The sequence below is a fragment of the Malus sylvestris genome, chromosome 16, assembly GCF_916048215.2.
Source record: "Malus sylvestris chromosome 16, drMalSylv7.2, whole genome shotgun sequence".
In the NCBI taxonomy this organism is placed as follows: domain Eukaryota; kingdom Viridiplantae; phylum Streptophyta; class Magnoliopsida; order Rosales; family Rosaceae; genus Malus; species Malus sylvestris.
In genome coordinates, this window is record NC_062275.1 from 11,465,595 (window position 1) to 11,488,572 (window position 22,978).

The window sequence follows — 22,978 nt, forward strand, 5'->3', positions numbered from 1 at the left end:
TTAGTCTCAATCCTCAGCTCAGCCCTGGGTTTAAGGAGTAACTTGCATAGTAGGACAGTAGCTCACAACGATTTACAATATATTCACAAGGAAATATCAAATATGTGATCAAAATCAACCGAGCTTATATATATGCCATATCAAAATAAAGAACCAGATTAAATCTGCATACAGGCAAGAGCGATATTAAACTGAATGACATGATTTTTGGCCATCTGCAACCAGCCCCATCGCTTCTTCAAAGAAATAAGATTGTATGAGAAGAAATAAGATTGTATTAGAAAAACCACATTTTTACACTAAAAAGTCAATCCTGGTACTATTCAATTTACCCTTTATTTTGCCCTTATCGTTAAAATTCAAAGTTTTCAAGTCTCTTTCATTAGTTTTCCTAAGAAAGAAATTACTAAGTAACCGGAAGCAGTGACTCCCTATGAAATCAGAAAATTGGTTTGCAACCCTTCAGAAAAATTGTACAAATCCTTAAAGTTGAATCACCATTGGAGATTGTTATTACACCAAAGAGTTTTTTACAGGTAGGGAAAAGGTTACTAAATCTAAGTATCAAATCTTCCCTCCAATTTCACTGAAAGAGGAAAAGAGAACAAATTTCTAACCTGATTCTTCATCTCCATTTCTGAGTTGTGTTTTTAAACTTTTATTGACCTGCTTGTCCAAGTCTTCCTAAACAACCTCTATACCGCCCCATCGCCTCTTTCGGGATGGCCTATGTAGCTGTGCTTCAGCTGTTTCAACTACAAGATCAATCTCAGGCTTGGACAACTTGTCTGGCTCTTTTTTCAGGATGATTGGCTCCTTAAACCGTTCCCCGCGTTTCTCCATTTTTGCCTTTGTCTCAAGAATCCTTTGGTTGTCATATCCTTCTGCAACCTTGTTCCCACTGGAACCGCTTTCTCCGGCAAACGTTCGCCTTTTCACTTTGGAAGCTGCTGCTGAATACTCAGAAGCATGTCTTCCCTGTAGGTGTGCTGTATTGAGGCCGTCTGTTACAATCTGGCCTTCTTCAACATCCATATCACCATTTTGAGCTGTAACTGGAAACTTATCAAGCCCTTTCGCATTGTTTTGGTTGTGTCCAACTTTTCGGGTGTTAAATTGGACTGTCCTTGATCCACTAGAATCCGCTAAAGTTGTCTGCTCCCCACCAATCTCTGGATCCATATTTTCCTGCCTACCATTGTGAATCAAAGTTCCACGTTTGTAGCTTCTTACAGAGGACTGCAGCGTAAAGCAAGGAAATGTCACACATCTGTAAAATATTAGTCAACTAAACAGTAAAACAGCCGATTGGAAACATGCAGAAAATGGACCATCAACAAAATTTCGGCAAGTTCCAAATATGATCTTTGGAAACATTCTTACAAATAGAATCCAAAATAAATAAAAGAACATGTACAGCAGTAAAAGAGAAAGACATCGCACTATGAAAAGTTTAGTATATCAAACACTGGAGTTGCATGTCCATTTATAATGCAACTACAGATGAACTAAAGACAAACTTTTAAACTCGAACGTCTAGCTTGTATTCTACAGAAGTTCTGTGGCCACAGATCCTATTAAGAAACCAAAAAAAGGGGATTCAAGGTAAAATATGAACCTTCAATTCTAGCCTTCCTTATGAATGCCATATATTACCGCATACGAACAGCTTCATCAACAATAAGCAAGTAACATCTCCCACCTATTGCATAGATGGAAGTAAGACCACACTAAGCCCGAAGACCACAAAATCTATCCAAAAGGTAACGTTCGTAGTAATTTCAAGATGAATAGGGCCATAATAATCCAGAGGACATCCATATCAAATTGCCCTTATGTCTAGATTGCAAAATCACAAAACAAGGACATGTATATTATTACAATAATTAAAATAGTGTACATCATCTGCATATAAGACAGACCTTGCAACATCCGTTAAAGTGTCTTCAAATAGGTGGCAGATGTAAAAGACTTCAAACTACGGTAATTAAAGTGACCATTCAATAAGTATCACTTGTGTTCAAAGGATATCTAATCTATCAAATCCAGGAGACGGGAACTTTCTTTTTTCCCTTTGATACTAAGATTTGATCTAAGAAACACGAATATTTGATTTTCACATTGAATATTCAGTTGTTAAACTGCCTAACAAAGCTTAAGAGTTCTAAATTGTCTGTACATTGTAGGGATGCTCAGACAATAGAAAAGAAAGTAAAGAGCATGACTGTCAGTAGGACATTGTACATGGCTGACTGGCAAGTCCTTGGTAGATGGCCAGAGTTTGAAGTATAAACAAACAGAGCATTGAAATACCATAGAGACAAAGGCTGCAACTTTTTGACAGCACAAAACAAAGAACCTCAGTAAATAAAGAACGAAAGATGATAGTAAAATAAGGGAGAATCCCTTCTGTTTTCTCCTTCGAATTGGGTATGGCACAAAAGGAGTCCCACAACAACTGATGAGAAAATTTAAAAAAAATTGCAGACTAACATTGAAATCACATTAACCCAATGGTGTAAAAAAGAAGACCAAAGTTTTTGATCAAATAAACCCTAAAAAATAAAAACATAAATAAACATGGAAGTAAGAACATGAAATTGTACAAAATACATAAAATGAAACTATAATATCTCCTCTATAAATGAAAGACAATTCATAAATATGAAAACCACCCAAAACTATAACAGTAGCATGCAATTACGGGTAGTGTGGAAAAACAAGCAAATTTGAAAACAAACAAGAGAATTAAATAAAATGTATGTTGGATTCATGCAAGTTTGCAACCTTAAATACTATAGATTCTGCTAACTTGAAAGATATCTCAAGAAACACCTATTATTATTATCCACCATCCAATTTAAAACACTATTTTACTCAAATATTTAGCATTATCTTTTGATTTGTAAGGTGTAAAGCAGTCTCACTTGTCAACCTCCATGAAATCAACAAGCATGACAAGACAACTTTACCCTGAAATTCCTGACAGATAACGAGGAATAGGAAACATATAGAAGATTATACAATAATGCCTTGATCATTGACGGGAAACCTTATTCCCCCACATTACATGCTTGACACACTGGACTACAAGGCCTACCTGAACGGGAACCAACATTCAAGAACATACAGGCAACACATTACTTGACAGAGAGGAAAGTGAAAATACGATACAAGAGAAAAGGAAAAAAACAATTGAGAAAAGGAGCAAAAAATGCAATGAGATAGCATTAAAAAGAATAAGAAAGGCTTGCTCAACACTTGTTGAACACTCATATATACAAGTACAATGATACAAGGTTTCACCTTGGGTTCCCCCAACTGTACCTTTCCTTCCCCAACAACCAAGTCAATCGAACCTCTGCACCTCAGGGCTGTCCGCTCATGCTTACCGATATACATCTTAGAACTACTATTAATACAGTGAGCACTACTTCCTTCTCTCTTCAATTCTAATCTATCATGCTCTGATAGCATATCAACATGCATTGCATCATTGTAGGAACCATATTTAGCATGAAATTTTTCATGTCTTACATATTTCTGATATGAACGGGATGACCTCTCAGAATACAATTTGTCACCATGGTGCCTGACAGTTAACTGATCCTCAGTCCAGTGTAGGACCGAGGATCGCCAGTTAGATCTTCTCCACTTAAACTGATCACTCGGATAAATGATATCATCAATTTCATCAGCATCATAACGATTATCAAACCAGTTACTCTCTTTGGATTCAGCAGAGTATATTTCTCGTTCACGTCTCCCATATCTTTCAGCAGTTCTTGAGTAAGAAACATCATTTCTTGGTGATAGAGAATCATTCCATCTTCCTTCACCTGCATGTAAATCTCTGTACAACTGATTGGACAAGTATTGATTTTCTCCATGTCTGCAATATTCATCTTCAATTTTCCCAGACCATGAATCATCCCAATCAAAAACAGGTTTGGCAACATATCCATCCCTTCCCCCTAAATCTCTCCTGAGTCGAGGAAACTGCCATTCATCAAATTCATCCAAAGTATTCCTTTTTCGGTCAGTAAATGAAGCATGTCTCCCAAATTTTTCTCCCACAAAGTCATCTTCATGTTTATAACCAAAACAGCCACCACCATGGTTGGGTATTTTCTTAAACTGCAGTTTGTTGGCGTTCCTTTTAAATTGTGCATCCCTTTCTTTAACAGTCGGTGGGGAATACTTGGAGTGCCAGCCCCTGGACTTCCTGCTCGGGAGAAGACTCCTCTCGTTAGTGAATTGTGTTCTTCCAAAACGATGCCAATCTGTATCCCTATCTTCACAAAAATACTCCCCTTCATTCCAGTTTTTTCTGAAAAATGGACCGACCTTGTCTTGGATATTGTGACTACCTTTTCTATCCAAATAATTTGTTTTAGCAGTATGAACATGGTTGTCAGCATGTCTTCTACCATAATGCCTTGATTCTTTATAATCTGAAATATCTTCTCCATCACTACAGCCAAAATCTGGCAGAATTTTCTTCCGTCTGCTAGAATTCAATGAGCTATCTCTGTCATAAAGGTCGTCCATTTCTGAGGTGGGGGACGCATCATCATTAATATGAATCTTTGGTTCAACAACACTGTCAAGCCTCCTTTGCTGATGTTTATGCTCCTTTCGAGCAGGACTTTTAGGCATGGAGTAATCTTTGATATCAACTACTTTTCTCTTGATGCCATTGCTTTTTGGGTTCTTAAAAGATGATGTGGCAGGAGTATTAATATCTTCTGGATCAAAATGAACACTATTCTTGGATGCCTCATAATCACTTGCAAAGGAAGTGGGGCTAAGTTGATCGTCATCACCAAGTGATAATTGTGCTTCCATCATGCATTGATCAACATATAAAGTATCCCCACCAACATTGTCCTTTGTTTTATTTGTAATTTCTGTCGTCTCCAATGAGACAGCATTCCCCTGCCTATAGTCGTACCCATCCAGATCAACACACTGGTCATTTCTTTGATCAGAATCTATTGTCATTGGATGAGTGGCACTGATCCTCCGGGAACAACTGATGATATCACAGAAAACTATATGAATTACATGTGCCTTCAGAAATCATAATTAACTTTATATATGGAACCTAATAATTGAAATATTTAGGGCCCCACATATAACAGAATACAAACCTGTATGCTATCCTTGTGTTTCCTTCTGGAGTTCCAACTGATAAATCATCTTCTTTGGCAGGAATAGTTCGGTTACCATTAGCATTACATTCCACATTTTCAGATGCCTCATGTGCCGTACAATTTGTATGGCCCTGTTCCTCACCAGAGTTTGTGGTTTCCTCAGTGCCGTCCTGCACCGCAATCTGCCCAATCATGCAATTAGTGATAAATGAATATAAGGTAGATGCAACAAATCCATCTGACAATTCAAAGTGAAAGCCAACCTGTATCACAACATCAGAATCCAAACTACGTGGATGCCTACCATCAAAAGATGGTTGGCGTTCAACCATACTATCTTCAATCTGAATTGCTCTTCCTTTTGGCTGAAGAAATCAAGGGCCAAGTCATAACATCTCAAACCAAGTTTCTGAATACAAGAATCAGAGAATAGTAATAAACTGCGACATACCAGTTCCAACTCTCTGAAACTGGAATCAGAATCTCTAGATGGAGGAGCAAACTTTCTTGGTCCAGCATTGTTCGTTTCTTTATAAATAGTTTCCTGGGCGAATTTATCATACTCAGATCCAGCTTCTTTAGCCTATTTTATGGAAGGAAGATATTAGTGGACATGTCAACATGTAAAATTTGAAATACTGTTATGATGATATAACAAGACTCCCACACGATTCAAACTAATAACCTGATAAAGTTTTGAAGCTCTTGAGACAGGGATCCTAAACTGCATAGATGTTAGCCGTAGTTGTTCCTGTGATGAATTTTAAGTATTAGGATTGTATTTACTAAGAACTGTGTCTAAGAAAACAAATGAGAACCGGTTGGCCATATGGCAAGACCATTAATGGCACAACCACAAGTTACATTGCATAGAAAGCTTCGGGAAAAATCTATTTCAACCTGCCAGAACATCCAAATGGGAACTAGAAGACCAGACTGAGACACTATTTTTACATCATAAATTTGTTTGCAAAGATAAGCTATTTCATTTACCAGGGAGATACAGTACTGTTTCCAACTGTCCTCTTTCAAACCGAAATTGAAATAATCCGTTACATCAACCTCAGGATACCTCCATGGCTTCTCCTCAAATGATTCAATGTTGACGTCAAGTATGGTCCTGGAATACAGAAAACAAGGACAACAATGTGTCATAGACTATAGTTCAGTTCAACATTACACAAAAATAGTCATTCTGCATATTTAATATTTTGTTTGTAATCTACTAACCGGTACCAAGGAAGTCTGAAACCATATCTATTTTGAGGCACCATTTGATTAGGTGTATCACCAATACAACTAATCTGAGAGCTCAAACCCTTGCGTTGATAGCACAAACTGTTTTCATGGTCTCCTCTAACCGACATGGAAGACGCTGAACCCACAGCCTCACTGCCCTTTCCATTGCTTAGAGAAGTTGGTCCTTGAGTCCTTATGTACTGCACAAAGCACCAAGCATCTATGAACATGAACAAATAGTTTTCATTATCGAAAGCAGAGAGATTCCGTTTACACAGAAAGATTCTGAATACTAAAAAGTTTCTGTGACCACTGATTGAAAATCACTAGTTTCAAATTGATTTAGACAAAAAAGATAATACCTTGTACTCTTTCGTAGCCGGAAACCCATCACTATCCTCATCCTCATGCTCATCATTCTTCACGCGCCATCGGCCGCCATTTGGAAACACTTTGCCCTCACAGTCCTCATCATTCAGCACTATTTTCAGGTCATCCTCGCTATCACTTCCACTGTAATCCTCATTCTCCTCCAAAGCAGAAACTTTCTCGCCCAACTCCTCGCCGTCAGAATCGGTTCCAGGACTAGTGGTTTTCGCCTTTCCATTATCCTCACTGACATCTTCTTCTGGTTCTGTGTAAAAGTGAGCGAAGTCCGGTGCGCCATTCATGGCCGAATTGGCCTGCGCTTCGACGCCGGCATATAAATCCCCGAAATCATCGTCAAAATCCTCCATAAATTTGGAAACCTGGAACTGAAGAGGGGAAATTTTCCTAGAATTTTTCCTAACGGTGATGGAGAACCGCCATTGGCGACGAAATGATAAGCTTTGGATGCTTTGATGAAGCAAAGACTGGAGCTTGAAATAGTTTCTGTGACAAAAACCCCCCTTAAACCCTGAACCCCTAAAACCCTAGTACGGCCACTGATTATTTATTTAATTATTATTTATTTTGTTGGATGGACTTACAAATTATGGCCCGCCTAAAATAACAAAGAAACGGCCACTAAGCAAAATTGCTTATATGTTTATATTAGGGCTCAAGCCTCAAACCAACAACACTGCTCACAATCAAGATGATAATTAACACTAGTGCGACACGGCACAACCCATGAACTTAACGGATCTATTCGTTTTTAATATCAGATAAGCTTTAATTTGAACATGTCATTTTTGTATAGCAACATTTTGTGTACGACTCTTCCAGAAATTATAAAAGATAACCGTTACGTATTCGGTTTTCATTACAACACAGTTGAATGTACCAATATTAAAAGTAATCGCGACACCTTTTGTTTTCATTATAACATGATCAGATACACCATTAACTATATCTTAAATCCGGAATTTTACAGTGAATTGTTTTCATCGTATTATCCCACAATACCAACTTAGCAATTTTAAATTATAATTTCCATTTGCTCGGGGTTGGTTTGTTCATGATAGTTCACCTCACCCAACTTTTCCGATTTATTGGAAAGGGATTTGGTCATACATAACTTTGTCTCTAAAATTTCATTGGCATTGGAGAGAGCCTTATAGACAAAATGTAATTTGTGATTTTCTATAATCTTTTTATAATAATAGTGTTTGACTTTTGTAAAAGTCTAGGTCCAAAAATTAGCAAAATAAAGTACAATAGAATAGCCACAATAAAACCGTCGTAATCATGTTGTATAAAACTCGTCATCCACAAATTTCAAACCTAAAAAATCTCACTATCAAAGGTAATTAGCCACGAACTGCTGGTCCGTTTGCTGAATCTTAACACCTCATTCGCACCAAAAATTGTATTATCAACTAATTTCTTTTTATTATTCTTAAGCTGCAGAATTGTGACTCAAAATTATCGTTATGCCCTCAAAATTGTGACTCAAAGTGATATTCGACTCACAAATTAACAAAAATTAAACCTACAAAAATAAAAATACGTATAGAAACAAGGTGCAACATCTCCATTACAAAACTGCGCAAATCGAAACCCTAACCTCCGTTATGTCAAACAATTTCGAGCGTCGAAAGACCGTGATAAGAACGAAATGAATCATATCAAATAATGATAGCACAACGATTACCACAACAAACTTACATATCAGATTAGCTGCATGGTCGTATTTTGTCCACCCCACATATGGAACCTATACCTAGAAAATTTTATCAAAACTCCCCCATCCCCCACCGCAAATTACAAACCAAATCGGGAGAGGTGAAGGCGGGAAAACTGGATGGGGGTCATCAGAAGCCTAAATGATGTACTGCAAGAAGACGCTCAAACCAGCAACCATGCTATGCAGGAATGCTTCACATTAGATGGGGTCGCCCTTAGATCTCCTGTTTCAGAATCACGCTGGTGATCCCTACAGATGATTTAGGCCGATAATGTTCATCTGTATCGACCTCTTCAATTTCCTGAATGGAAGACCGTATGCAAAGCACTGTACATTAGATATTATCCAAGTCTAGGCATGATAATAAATTACCCAAGATGCACAGAATTTTATACCTGTACCACTTCCTCTCCTTTGATGACCCGCCCAAAGACAATTAGCTTATCATTTAAATCTGGTATTGGTGCAGTTGTGATAACAAGCTCAAATCCTTTGTTGTCTGGTCTAGCCTTCGTAGTTCCAAGCATAAAAGCTTCGTGCTTTGGACTACAGGTTCACACAGGCAAGAATAAGCTATCAGTTTTGCAACACAGGACCAACAGGGCACACAACAAATATATAAGATTTTTCTATGAAACAAACCTCGTAACAAGTTGACCACGAAGTTTCCCCTTTGATATCCAATCTTCAGCTGCTCCAAGTTCTTGGGAACCACCCCCTTTGATTATATAGTGCTTGATCACATGACTGAAGGGCATCCCCTTGAAGCGTCCCTTTTGACTGCAAAACTAATGCCTTAGAAGTGCCTTGAGAGCATAACACAATATTGTCCTTACAACCACAAGAACCAAGCAAGTCTATTTCTGGATGCTACTGCTAATCAGAATATTGAAATGATATCTAATCGTCGAAGTTCTGATTTTATTTATATTTAGTGTACCAATAAGACATATACTTAGGACCTAAATGTAGCCTAGATACAAGTCAACCACGTATCTGCATCACCAAGGCTATAGAAATAACACATAACCTTTAACTTGGTGTGTATTTAATAATTCAAAAAGGAGCTACAACAAAATATATGAAATGGCTGATAAGAATACCCCTAAAACGAGAACATTTTTATTATTAGGAAGTTTCGTGTATTGGTAATTTAGCAACAGCTATGTGCTAAGTCACCCCCTGTCCCATAATTTTAACTTTATTCTCTTACACTGTAGAGAAAGAACTTCAAACCGAGAGATGATCTTCGACTACTAAACATTCATACTCACCATAAGTCAATAAATCTATCCACAACCTCTGGAGAAGCCTCCTTGAAAAGTTCCACTGTGATAGGACCCTTTGATGTATTTAGAATCTAAACAATACACAAGGGGGAGGGAGAAGAAAGAGAGTGAATAACTCGCAAGTTGGAAAAGCAGAAAGGTGAATAAAACTAACGAAAACACCAACAGAAAGTATAGGAATGAAACGCCAGCAACTTAAACCAACACAGCAATTCTAATGTATTAAAATTTCCCAAAACTGATGGCCATCAGGTTATATCAAGCAAATGCATGATGGCATGCAATGTCCACAACCCAGATACCGTCTGAGAAAAGAAATTTGTTGATAATTTTGCGGCCTAACAAATTTAACCTCCACACCGATACAACAACCACCCCGCTTCATTAATCCTAGAAATCAAAAATTGCAGGTTCATGCAATGTGACACCAAAGAGCAAATTGGCAGTACATCGAATGTGTTAAGAACTTAAGAGACTTACAGCATAACCCGGAAGATCGTCCTTCTTTCCAAACACATCAATTTTCTGAAAAAACAAACAAAAAAAACCACCAAATTTAGTCAACTACGCATTTACTCATAATTATTTTCCAAACAAGAAGATTAATTTAATAATTAATTACACAAATGGAAAATACCCAATTGATATTAATACCTCTTGATTAGATAACTCCGACCCAGATTGGTCCAGCGACCTATGAGAGTAAATTAGCGCGCAAAACAAATAAGCAGCTGAAATTATCCATAATTAACACTATAATTACTTTCCAAACAAATTAAATTATTATTTTTTTTTTTTGAAAATACCAGTTGAAATGTTACCTTCTGGACCAATAGCGATAAGTAGCGATCAACGACAAGGCGACCAGAGCGATGATTAAATTGCACATAACTATGGTAGTGGTACTGATCCGAGTAGGCCCCTTCTTCTTCTTGCTCTGAATTAACAGCGCCTGGGGCTTTATCCGCGCCATGAGCTTCGAATTTTAACTGTAATCACGAAATCTGAAGAAGAAAAAAAAATTAAAAATTGGATTGTGAATCTTGATCCCCAAATCGATGGGAATCGAAGCCCTAGAAATGAAGTGGAATTTGAGAAGGTACCTTCGGGATTTGGGGTGTGAATCTGTGATTGAAGATTGACGGCGTGGATTGAGTTGCAGTGAGGTTGAAATGTTTGAATCGGAGAGGGAGAGGGAGAGAGAGAAAGAGTAAACTTTGGTGGGCGGTTCGGTTTTAACCAGTCTGTTCGAATTTTATTTTATTTTTTTGTGTGTGATTTCAAATGTTTTAAATTGGTGGAAGGAGGTGGAGCCCACGTGAGATTATTCGCTGGAGAAATGAGAACTTATATCTTCCGTGACGAAGGAATGGACGTTCGTGATTGAAACAGCTTGTTGATTTTTGAGGTTTGGCGTTGGTATAACAATCTCTCTTCGGACTAGTTTGGAATTATTGTGTTTTTATTCAAAATTGTTATTATTGTGACGGAAGAATAATAGGTAAACGTTGAGTAAATTATAGTGCAAAGTGTTTTTAGGAAAAACGGCGCATTAGGTTTAGGAAAAAGAAACAGACGTAAGATTGTTAGTATGAAAGTTTTATTAATTGCTATTCACCCGCATCTTATGAAAAAAATAAATTCTTTTTTTGAGAAGCATAGATAAAACTGCTTTTGCTTTCTGCTATTTTAGACCCGTAATTTAAAAATAAATAAATACTTTTTTCATTTTCCGTACACAATTTTAACTTCAACTTTTTGAGAAACTGATTTCGGAAAAATTTAAGCAACTCAAAATCATCCCTAATGTGAACCGTTGCACCTAATCACCCAACTGAAGACGTTGCCATGTGCTTTGCACTATTAATATCAAATTTTTTTACTTAGAGAGGAAGGCAAAGGCTACAAATATAGAGAGGTCCATTACTCCATTTCCTCTTCCAAAAAGTCACCACCGTTCACCAAAAAATAAAGTCCTGCTTGATTGAGAGACGATCCTACGGAAGTTTCCCCATCAATCAAGGGCTCACATCACAATTTCTTTCCATTTATTAGAGAGATTTTCAAAATACTTGGAATACATTCGATATACTAAGTGTTACAATACAATGAGAAGTTTTTTTTTTAGCAAGTGTCCATCAACTTGTATTATGACACTTGATGCATCGAGTTGTGTTCTGGGCACATATAAGTTTCCATTTATCGATCTTCTATTTGTTCAAGAAGAAAGCAAGAGGTGCTAAATAACTTGTCATTTTGTGAAAACTGTAAGCTGGTCCATATTTCTGAATACCAAATTCATTCAATCATTCATTTCAAGATGTAAATTTGCAGTTCCATCTGTTCCATCAACACCTAGAAATGGTCCAAGTCATAAAGTCAAATAGATTCAAACAAAGAAATAGGGAACAATTTATTCATGCATCCACCATATGTCATCTTTATACCTCAACATTAGTGGACTACTAATATTAGTAAACTCTTTACCATATCACAGTTTAACGTTAATTTTCGTATTAATATTGTCATAAAAACATGCATTCACATGGTATTCGTAGACAGTACCATTTTGAGAAAGTTTTCTTAGTATTTCTCTTAGCATTATTATTTTGTAAATAGATAGATATTACACCATTCCACCAACCACTTTAAACAAAGTGTTGGGAAACAAAAGCCAATTTCATAGGCTTCATAATACAAACCATTTAAGCTAAACCATAACTCAAATAACCAAACCCCAAAATCTCAGTCTCTCTTAAACAATTCGAAAGTCTTTGAACTTTGATGCAGCAAAATTCTTGACACAAAAACCATCCAATTTTCTTCAAGTTTATCACATGAACCACTGGTGCACAGCAACTCCCTGATCCCTCAGCCTCCCATACAAAGCAATGCATTCCCAATAAGCCCTCTTGCTCCCACCACTCCTCCCACTCTCCCACCATCCATTGTTGCACTCCAAGAACAACTCATCCACCAGACGGATTGTCCTCTTCCTCATCATCTCCACCACCACTTCCGCTTCCGCTTTCATCACGACATAGTCCTCTTCCCTCACATTGTCTTTCAACCAATCCGAAACGTCGTTTTTAGGGGCGGTTGTACCCTCTTCAGGCTCTACTTCGAGGTTGTAGACCTCAAATCCTTGGTTCTTTTTGGGATATTTTTTATGGAACCATTCTACCACGCCGTGGTTTTCCTCGTTTAGGTCTACATTGACAAACACTCGGCGGTTGTAAATGTCGAGGGAATCGCCCAACAAGTCAGGGAGGAACTTGATCTTGTTTAAGTACTCATTTGACTTGGCCAGAATGTGCCTCGGTGGCTCCAGCAGGACGTCTTCTAGACCCTCTAACACCGTCTTCTTTTCCTCAGTTTCTAATTGGAAAAGCCGCCGGGATGTCACGGGCAAGTCATAAGCCAGACTGATCTTCCTCATTGCCACGAAAGTGGAAGCGTATCGGCGGAGATACACGATCTTGTAATTTGGTTTTGGCCTAAAGGCATTTGAAGGATCGTTGCCCATTGGAACGGCAATTATGCCGCCAATCTTCAGAATGCGATCCGCAAATTTAGCATCGGCCAAGTTGAATGCGAAAACGAAATTCATAGACTCGTCCAAGAACGAGCTCTTTCGCACCGAATCCGAATCTACAACGAAATCAAATCCATTGAGATCAAAAGGGTGAAGCTTTTGAATCGCACCGGCATTGCCAGGAGTCACAATGAGAGATGTATCACCCTTTCTGCGGAGGCCTTCGCCGGCCAAATCACGAAAAAGCAGACCCAACTGCTCGAAATTGAAATTTTTGGGTTCGATATTCGAATCTAAATGGGAAACATTTAATCCCCTCAGAATTGTCCCAATGCAGGGCAGTGTGAGAATAACCAAACCCAGAAAAACGGAGCGCGAAATAATCCGCAATACCTTGGAATCTGGAAGATTGATGACAAAGTAAGTCTCGGATTCCAATTCCATCCGTCCACCATGAAGGTGCTTCACCTTGTTATGATCCTTGGCTGCAAACCCGCCAGCCATTTCCATTTACTCTGTTAATTTTCAACTCTTTTGGCACCGAAAATCCTCGAAAAGCTCAGCGAAAGCGATCGGATTGAAGAACAGATCGAAAAGCCGATTTGGGGAGTACCCAGGTGCGAAAATGTTTGAAAGATTGCGAATTTGCAACGTTTGTCACAAAGGAATCAAAGGTAAAAAAACAACAGCGAAGAACATGATGGGATTTAGCGGGCGCAGAACCTGGCGGCGGTGTGATTAGCACCCACGAGGGCCACGAAGGAGTTTTTACACCATAGAAGTAACAGCTGCCTCATCCTCTCAACCTCCATTGTCGTCTTCTCTATCATAAACTCACTCTCTCTCTCCTCGGTTCTCTCTCTTGGATTTTTCACAAACCAGTGGGATAAAGGCGTTTCAGAATCTTACCCAGATGCTATTTTGCGAAGGATCGTCATCTGAAAGCCAGCCGACCGGAGCGGCGGATTACGACGGGAGAGACGGAGGGAGAGAGAGCGAGAGAGAAAGGCAGAGACTTCGGAGAGTTTATGAAGGAAAAGAGAGAGCTTTTCTGGATCTGTGATATGATTGATGGGGCAGGAATTTGGGCGAGATGGGATTGGAAAAAAAAGAGGCTTATTTATAAACGGAATTGAAAAATATGGGGAGAAATGTGAATTTGCATTACCGTAGGAGTAGTAAGCAAATTGCTATTTTTGCGATTCTGTGTTTGGGCCGCGTTCGGCCCACCTAAATCTAGAAAAGTGGGAAATGGATGAGGGATATATTGGGATGGATGGGGAAGAGGATATTGGGATGGTTGGGACAGAAGACATTGTTGTTGGTGGCTAAATATAGTTTCTTAGGTTGGCACTTGGCATGGTTGTTGTGGGTTTGTTTTCTTATTTCGGTGAAACTCAGTAATGCGTTGTTTTGTGATGGGGAGGCAAGATTTGTGAGTTGGTGAATGTCATCTTTATGTGGATTGTGTGTTCCTAGATTGTGTTGCATAGATTAGACATTGCAAGTGGAAGTTTGTAGTTGGGAAGTTAGTTCACTCTTGGAGTTGACTTAAGTAGCAAGGGAGGGTGAGCGGTGAGTTAGAATTATAACAGGTCTAGAGATAAGACAGAATTAAGTAAAAATTTTCCACCTAATTTATGGTTATGATCTCAAAAGAAACTCAAATATTGTAATGTGCACTAATGTGTACTAATGTGTATATGATATGTAAAATACATTCAATATAACATATGAGTCAAACCATATTTGTCTTAGCACGTGATATGTAAAATACATTCAAAATAACATATGAGTCAAGCCATATTTGTCTTAGCACGTGTGAGGGTTTAGGGTCCTTAAATCCAAAACCCTAAAAGGTCATACCTAGTGCACAAGGCTCCCGCTTTACGCAGGGGCTGAGAGAGGTGAATGTCGGCTAGCCTTACCCCCATTTATGGAGAGGTTGCTCCCAAGTCTCGAACCCGAGACCTACCGCTCATGGACGAAGGCACTTGCCATCGCACCAAGTGCGACCTCCCTAAATCCAAAACCCTAAACCCTAAAATACATTCATAATATCATATGAGTCAAGCCATATTTGTCTTAGCACGTGTGATCACTGAGGTTCACACGTAAGATAATTTGTTCTAATATCATAAAAAGAAGTTGATAAAACAACAAAAGAGAAAACAAATTATAAAATAGGTAGCTAGAATAGCATATAAGAATGCAGGAAGAGGCACTTGTGGCAACAAGCGCTATACATTCAATAAGCATTTGCATGATCTCTATACTTCTTTGAGCTACTTTTTTTATACAATAGTCCCTTGTCCCCCTCCAAGGGCTGGTTAATGCAAGTGGTCATTGCATTGCTATGCAGCCTATACCCTTAATATGTTTGAAAATTGCCAGCAGGTAGCAGAGTTGCTGGAAAACTAGAAGCTTGTTGGCGTGGTTCGAGGATGCTCGCTCAGAGCATGTAGGGACTGGCTCCGGGCAAGATACACGACCCAAACCCCAAAACTCTAAGTACAAGACCCAAACCCCAAACTGAACCTCAAATCCCAAACCACAACATACAAAATCAGGTGACCGAGCCCAAGACCGATCATTGTTTGGAAAAAGGGTAATGATTTACGCACTCCCAGTTTTCCTTCTCCGGTTTTGTTCTTGGACTTGGACGATGATTTAATTTATTCATTCCCGAAAACAAGGGGAGAGTGCGGAAGGAGAAAAAAAGAGTACGAAGTCCCTATAAAATACTCATTTGTCAAGAGTACACCCTTTAAGTCTGCATTACAATCAAAACTCATTGTTCTTTTTCTGTATATGTCCTGCTACCAAATCAGAACCAAACAAAACAAAAGAGGAAGCAACTAGATTGATGCTCTGTGATTAAGAGAGATTCCAACGGGAAGCCAAAACCCAAAATATCTCGGAACTCGGTTAACCCATGAAAATGTTCCAACACTAATGTGCCAAGCTCAGTCATCTCTTCTCTTATTGTTACCAGGAGAGTTTTGCTCCCTAAGGATCTTTAGAACATTAACCAATGCTCGCAAGCGGTCCCAAATGTTCATGCCATAGAGTGCTTCAACAAGTGATTCCTGGAAAACAAAGCCATTCTCCGCAACGGGATACTATGGTTGGCCAAGTAGGAAAATCAGTCAGATTTGGGGTTTCAATGTGTGTGTGCGTGTGAGGGAGGGGGAGAGAAGAGAGGGCCAAAGAGATGACAATACAGTTCGGTTTTGTTATCTTACCTGAATAGGCTTTGGTATCTTGGTCTTAATGTATGGCCACCATCTATCCTCGACAACTGATTTTACAAGACAACACGCTCGCAATCCTTCTACACCAGCAAACCTTCCAAATCCACTGTCTTTCACACCACCAAATGGTAGGGACTGCAAATTCACGAAAGTAAGAGACATCTTTAGTTCATTGGATTAACAATGTCATCATGTTGAACAAAATAATAACGAGTTGTGCTGCAACAAGGATACTTGTTATGCTTCAACTAAAGGGATATCTGATAAATGACAACAAAAAAATCCATCTTCAGTCAAAAATGAAAGAATAAGGAAGAAAACTGACACAATATCAACTACCAGCTGATAAAATATTTACCTGACACATGTACGTTGATGCAAAATCATTGATTGCAGCAACTCCACAGTGTATTTGGGAAGCTATCTCTTTTGCACGATGTTGGCTGCCAGAAAAAACAGCACAGCCAAGACCATATTTTGAATCATTAGCAAGCTTGACAGCCTCTTCATCAGTGCTAAATTTCATTATTGGCATGATTGGTCCAAATGCCTGCAAAATTGTAGAAAGCATTTCTCCATGTAACTAATTGGATATTAAAGGTGTATATGAAAATGCTAGAAAACACGTGAATTTGGATACCTCCTCTTGCATCAGCTTCATCGTGTGATTTACATTTTCAATCACAGTAGGTGGGAAAAACTGATCAACTGCGCCTTCACCTATATGGCCAACACTTCCCCGAACAACAAACTTTGCTCCTTTGTCTAAGGCATCATTTACAAGGTATTGAAGCCTTTCAGAGTGCTCTTGCAAACATATAGCTCCCATATCATATCTTCCAGTAAGTGGTGGTCCCTACAAAAGAAGATAAACTGACAGAATGAGGAGTTTGAATATTAAGTTCTTATAAATGCACAACTCTTATTGAACCCATGTTTAAGTATACGTTGTATAACTATCTCCACAGAACTAGCTGGGAAGGCAAGTCTGCATATGGCTGACATTGTAACTAAAAGAATATGTAGTACATATAAATGCTAACTGTAAAATCAAACTTCACTGAAATCACAACAAAGATAAAAAGTTGTAAGACAACCTAAAGATTCAGCTTCGGGACAAAACATGTTGATAGGGACATACTTACAGCAGAAACAGATTTTACAATCTTGGAAACTTGACTGACAAATGAAGAATAAATCTTCTCATGAACATAAAATCTCTCTGCCCCAGCACAGTTCTGTCCACTTGACTGAAGAACAGCTCTCACGGCAATTTGGGAAACCTAAATTGAGTAGTTAGGTTATTATGATGTTCTGGAATATAAAAAATTATAATCCAAAATATCCTTCATATTAAATTTCCATGTCTGATAAACATCATGAAGGTAGGAAAAAAATCATACATGTTCCACATCTACATCTTCACAAACAATGAATGCATCTTTCCCACCAAGTTCAAGTGTAACTGGTGTAAGATTCTCAGCAGCACTTTTCATTATCTGCAGAAATAGCAGAAGTGAAAGTTGGAAGTGAGAAGCCCACTCGAGGAATTAAACAAGAACAAGAAATCCATCCAATCAGGCAAAAGAAGATCATACCATCTTACCCACACCAGGCGATCCAACAAATATTATCTTGTCAACAGAAGACACCAGTGCTTCTCCAGTTTCAGCAAACCTAGTGAGGAAGAAAAGGTTAGATCATAAGGAGACAGTTAAACAAGACGAGAGAAAGAAACAACCGCTGCCCAACCAAAAATGGCAAATCAATACCCTGTTACAACGTCAACTAAATTTTCAGGTGCTCCTACAGCAGCAAGGGCCGACTGGATTATTCGGAGGTAGAAACAACCAGACCAGCTTGCATGTTCTGAAACCTGCAATTACAAGCATATGGTTCTCTGTCAAATTAACAAATAATCTTCAGTGCAAATCATTAGAAGATAAATTATGTCTATCTACTTTTCTCGCGAGCCACTTTCTAAGGATATATAGCCTAAATCCCCAGCAACTAATAATAGCTAACACAGATATGCGATGTTTAGACAGCCACCAAGTCAAATGGAATAAGGTATTACGGATATAGAGACAAGTGCAGATAGTGATTAATTAAAATAACAGTGGACATTCTAGCAATAACTACCTTAATCACAATGCTGTTTCCAGAAAACACCGCCGCCAACATTGGATTAAAAATATTATGAAAAGGATAATTCCATGACACAATAGCACCAACGACTCCAAGGGGATGGAATTCCACTTTGGATCTCTTGTGAAGCATTGACCTTCCGCAACATCTGAAAATTTTGTCACGAACAATAATCACAATACAGTGCATTTTTATGTCCATTGGTGGAAGTGAATCTATGTTGCCTAAAAACCGTTAAAAAAACTGCTTACATGGGTTAAAAAGAAGGAAAAAAAAATTGGATAGAAATGGTAAAATTGATACGAAGAAGGTGCATGTCTGAAAAAGAGTATAGTATAAAAACTAAACATAAATATAAAAATCTGGAAGGTAGTGGTACAGGTATCATTCAAGTCTGCAAACATCACGAAACATATATCAGTGATACTGCAATTGAACAAACCATGTTGAAGATGGCCAACAAGGTATTTACCACAGCAGACAGTTATGTTACTCAAATTAACAGAGATCAGATAAGATATAGAAAATGTAAACAAAGCAGAAGAAAAATACCGGTATTCAGGCTTTAGCCAACGCTCACCCTCTGAAAGGAGCCAAGTGATCTTCTCACATGTTGTCATTATCTCCCCTAGAGAGGCATCCACCATTGTCTTTCCCGTATCACGTGAAGATATTCTAATCAAAATTTTATATACGTAAGTACACAAACTAATCTCGATTAATAGTCTACCACAATAAAAAGACACTAAATGAGAAACCCAATAGAGTATCACCTATTTATAATTTCATACGGACAGATTGTGCATCACATATTTATATGTTCTCATTATTTCATAAACTTGTCTACATAATACTTCAGATGAGAGAGAGGTTTGAATAGAGTACTTACTCACATATAAGCTCTTGGTGTTCAATAATATACTTGAGAAGAATCCGGAGAAACTGGCGTCTTTGCTTGAAGCTACTCTTTGCCCATACTTTTTGTGCCTTTCTTGCTTGAGCTACACGCTCCTTGACCTGACATTTACAAAGCGGAATATCCCAACAGTTGTAATATTCTTATCTCCACCAATTTTATCATTTGAACTTTGTTTGTGAATTCAAAATCAGGCACTATGTATGCAGGCACAAACTCAAGCTCATCACTTAATACCGAACAGAACAATAATCTACCCGCTTAGAATTCAGGAAAGAGGAGTACAATATTGGAACTCCCTGCGCATTCAATTCACCAATCCCCAAATCCAAGCATGCATAACATGTCTCACCTCAACGGGTGTCAGTGCAGGGAAATATCCCAAGTATTTCATGGTTGCAGGCTCATAGCACTGAACCTTGGTCTCTGCTTGTGGTGTCCTTCCCCTCGGAGGTACCTGCACCGTAAAACCCCAATAAGAGGTACCCAATTGAGTGCTTGACACAATCACATTGACTGCAACTCAGACGACAAGAACAAGTACAAAGTGAAACAGATTTGAATGCAATTATAAGCCATTTAATTACTTCCAAAACTATAATTAGATCAGATTAAGCAATAAATGCGAAGAAACTAACTACAATAATGAACTGGAGAGAAATGCTTATAAAGATTACAAATTGTAGTAACAATTACAATCAAGGAAGCCAAAAAGCTTAGAGAAACTCACGTATATGAAACTGTTCTCCTGCGTCTGATTCCCATCATCCAACACTGCCATTGATCAAACCACGCCCAATCAATCAATCAATCAATCAATCAATCAATCATACAATCTCGAGAGAGAGAGAGAGAGAGAGAGAGGAGAGAGAGAGGGGTAGCAGCATACCATCAGAAGCATCGACTTCGATAGAAGGCACATTGGGGGGAATGAGCATCAAGAGGAACCTACAAACGGCGTAAGCGAATCCAAGGACGAAGAGAGCCCACCAAAACGCCATCGTTTCGAAGCAGAATACAAATCAAACGCCCTTACGCTGCAGAGAGAAGAAGACTGGAACAAAAAGTTGCAGTTGCGTTTTTCGGTTACGAAGAAAACAAGACGAAAAAAAAAACACCAAAAAGGAGACGGAGGAGTTGGCTTTGGAATTGGATCGAGCTTACTTGTTTACTGGGGCTCCTCTTCCACTTTCTTCGCCGGGAAATTTTGAGATGGACGGCTACGATGGCATCTTTGATCTGGTCAGGTAAGCTCTATGATGTAGAGTAAGGACCGAGAGACTGGAGCGAGGGAGGAATGTTCCCGTGTATCCTGTAAATCACGTGTTAACCCGGTATGCCACGTGAGGTACTGGATTTTACTCTTATAGAGGCAGATTCTCTGCCCTCGCATTTTCTGTGCCCTCTTGTTTGTATGGTCACGATTAAATTATGTCAATATTTTATATTACTATTTCTTTTTGTCTTATTATCTTTATAAAAAAATAATATAAAATATTGACGTAACTTAACCGTGACCACACAAAACAGAAGGACACGGAGAGTGAGAGGGCAGAGAATCTGCTTCCTACTCTTATTACCCCCCGTTTACTTCCTCTACCCCCCACCATTTGGAAATTAAGAGTATTATTTCCTAACAATCTACCATTAAAAAGACCCGAAAGATATTTATCATAATATTTTTTTGAAATTTTTTACGATAATATTAAAGTTGTGAATCTACACATATATCGTGCACTTAATAGTTCAACACAGTTAGATTAGTTGGTCGATAGTTTCGGCGAAATTCAAACATGTTAGAAGGACTGCATGGAAGAAGGAGATGTTGTGTGGCTAAAAAAAGATCGAGAGAGAGATAGTAATGGCTGAGATCTTTGGGGTTTTCATTGTGGGTGGTATAAGGGACTTGGTGGTGGGGTGGTTGGGGGGGGGGGTTGGGGTTTCGAGAGATGGGATGGCCGGAGTTTCCAAGTGCAAAAATCTATTTTTAATTTTTGTTCTTTTTCATTTTGGGTAGAAAGACATTGTTGGGCACATTCAAAATTTCAACATAAAAAATAATAAGTTTAGTGTAGAATGACCACTTAGTACCACGGTCTAGTGGTATTTTTTTTCACTTGTACCTAAGAGGTCTTAGTTTGATTCTCGTTAAAGGCGAATTTGAACCATATTATTGCTAACTCATTGTGAGACTAAGCTCACCCCCTCCCCTTGATATATATAATATTGTTTGTTAAAAAAAAGTGTAAAAAAAGATAAATAGATCTGAATAAAAAATTTCTTCATTTTTGCTCACCCTCTAACTCAAAGTAATCGTAATCCCTTCCATAATCATGTGATGTGTAAAACACCAATTATAATTAGTTTATACCCTTTAATTATTTCTTATAGAACTCTTTAAAAAAAAATTGTTTCTTATGAAAAAAGAAAAAAATAATGTTATTAGTTAAACTTACCATTTATACTTTCTATAATATCTTCATATTAAATATTTGATTGGAATCTTATCATTCATCTTCTTCCTCCTCGTATCGGCTAGATCATCAACAACTCCAATAAGAAGTGTGATATCATACGAGACTTCATATAATTTTCTTTGGCTACCAAAGATTACACATCGTTTGGTGGATAAGATAAGTTTTGATCAAGCAAAATAAATTCGTTGTTTGTTGTATTAAATTGTTAAATGGACATTATTAGACATGATTGGTTATGAGACCATAATAGAGTGGGTTACTTAACATATCTTTATACCTGAGTTACAAGTCATATCTTACAAGTCTATAGACTCGTTTGAATGTACTTTTAAAATGACTGAAAGCGCTTTTAGAGAAAATATTTTTTTGATTCCAAAAGCCTTAAAGTGCTTTCTGGAAGAAGTACAAGTTATGTGCTTCTTTAAGGAAACACTTTAAGTGTTTTTTCAGAATTTATTTGTATTTTTACTAAGAATTGGTTCCAAAAATATTTTGATCAAAAGCGCTTTCAGTCATTTTAAAAGCACATCCAAACGAGTTCTATGTCAATTCAATCTGATCCCTAAGGTCTAATTTCTTCCAAGCCACCAAACGGGTCGGGCTCATTTGGTGGGTTGAAGGGATTGGGCCTTAGAGATAAGATTGAACTAACATAAATTGGTTAGGCTTTGCAAAACATGACTTGTAACTCAAGTATAAGAATAAGTTATATAACTCATTCTATTGTGAATTCATAACTCATATTGTCCAGCTCACATGTTGACACAACAAAATCAAGCATTATAAATGTTCATAGATCATAAATATGACTACAACCACAAATCAAAGTCTCGTCCTCATAGCACACACTGCGT

General features: G+C 38.1%; 4 protein-coding genes across 8 annotated transcripts; all 4 read right to left on the minus strand.

Moving 5' to 3' along the window:
* Positions 1-483: 483 nt before the first annotated feature.
* Positions 484-7,277, minus strand: LOC126606942 (FIP1[V]-like protein). 4 transcript variants are annotated; one of them, XM_050274341.1, is made up of 9 exons: positions 6,758-7,277; positions 6,387-6,595; positions 6,150-6,276; positions 5,842-5,907; positions 5,608-5,739; positions 5,420-5,521; positions 5,154-5,338; positions 3,538-5,035; positions 484-1,239 (listed from the first exon to the last, which is right to left on the minus strand). In XM_050274341.1, exons 1-9 carry the CDS (start codon positions 7,130-7,132, stop codon positions 685-687), a joined length of 3,249 nt encoding a protein of 1,082 aa, XP_050130298.1. In that variant the 5' UTR covers positions 7,133-7,277; the 3' UTR covers positions 484-684. The 4 variants fall into 4 exon arrangements, with proteins under 4 accessions (XP_050130298.1, XP_050130297.1, XP_050130296.1 ...); XM_050274340.1 differs by having other exon boundaries at positions 3,328-5,035; XM_050274339.1 differs by having other exon boundaries at positions 3,307-5,035.
* Positions 7,278-8,304: 1,027 nt separating this feature from the next.
* LOC126606947 (peptidyl-prolyl cis-trans isomerase CYP21-4-like) lies at positions 8,305-11,061 on the minus strand. Its single transcript, XM_050274351.1, has 8 exons — positions 10,898-11,061; positions 10,616-10,798; positions 10,449-10,488; positions 10,275-10,319; positions 9,780-9,865; positions 9,148-9,285; positions 8,901-9,051; positions 8,305-8,806 (listed from the first exon to the last, which is right to left on the minus strand). The coding sequence occupies exons 2-8, from the start codon at positions 10,765-10,767 to the stop codon at positions 8,720-8,722; spliced, it is 699 nt and encodes a 232-aa protein (XP_050130308.1). The 5' UTR covers positions 10,768-10,798; positions 10,898-11,061; the 3' UTR covers positions 8,305-8,719.
* Positions 11,062-12,361: 1,300 nt separating this feature from the next.
* Positions 12,362-14,437, minus strand: LOC126606946 (uncharacterized). Its single transcript, XM_050274350.1, has one exon. It carries the CDS (start codon positions 13,837-13,839, stop codon positions 12,628-12,630), a length of 1,212 nt encoding a protein of 403 aa, XP_050130307.1. The 5' UTR covers positions 13,840-14,437; the 3' UTR covers positions 12,362-12,627.
* Positions 14,438-16,060: 1,623 nt separating this feature from the next.
* Positions 16,061-20,972, minus strand: LOC126606943 (aldehyde dehydrogenase 22A1-like). Of its 2 annotated transcripts, none has more exons than XM_050274343.1 (15): positions 20,812-20,972; positions 20,537-20,701; positions 20,378-20,421; positions 20,000-20,104; positions 19,621-19,748; positions 19,284-19,406; positions 18,726-18,879; positions 18,356-18,459; positions 18,182-18,260; positions 17,987-18,082; positions 17,729-17,866; positions 17,224-17,439; positions 16,942-17,133; positions 16,575-16,718; positions 16,061-16,451 (listed from the first exon to the last, which is right to left on the minus strand). In XM_050274343.1, the coding sequence occupies exons 2-15, from the start codon at positions 20,646-20,648 to the stop codon at positions 16,296-16,298; spliced, it is 1,791 nt and encodes a 596-aa protein (XP_050130300.1). In that variant the 5' UTR covers positions 20,649-20,701; positions 20,812-20,972; the 3' UTR covers positions 16,061-16,295. The 2 variants fall into 2 exon arrangements, with proteins under 2 accessions (XP_050130300.1, XP_050130301.1); XM_050274344.1 differs by having other exon boundaries at positions 20,537-20,684; positions 20,812-20,967.
* Between the last annotated feature and the right edge of the window lie 2,006 nt (positions 20,973-22,978).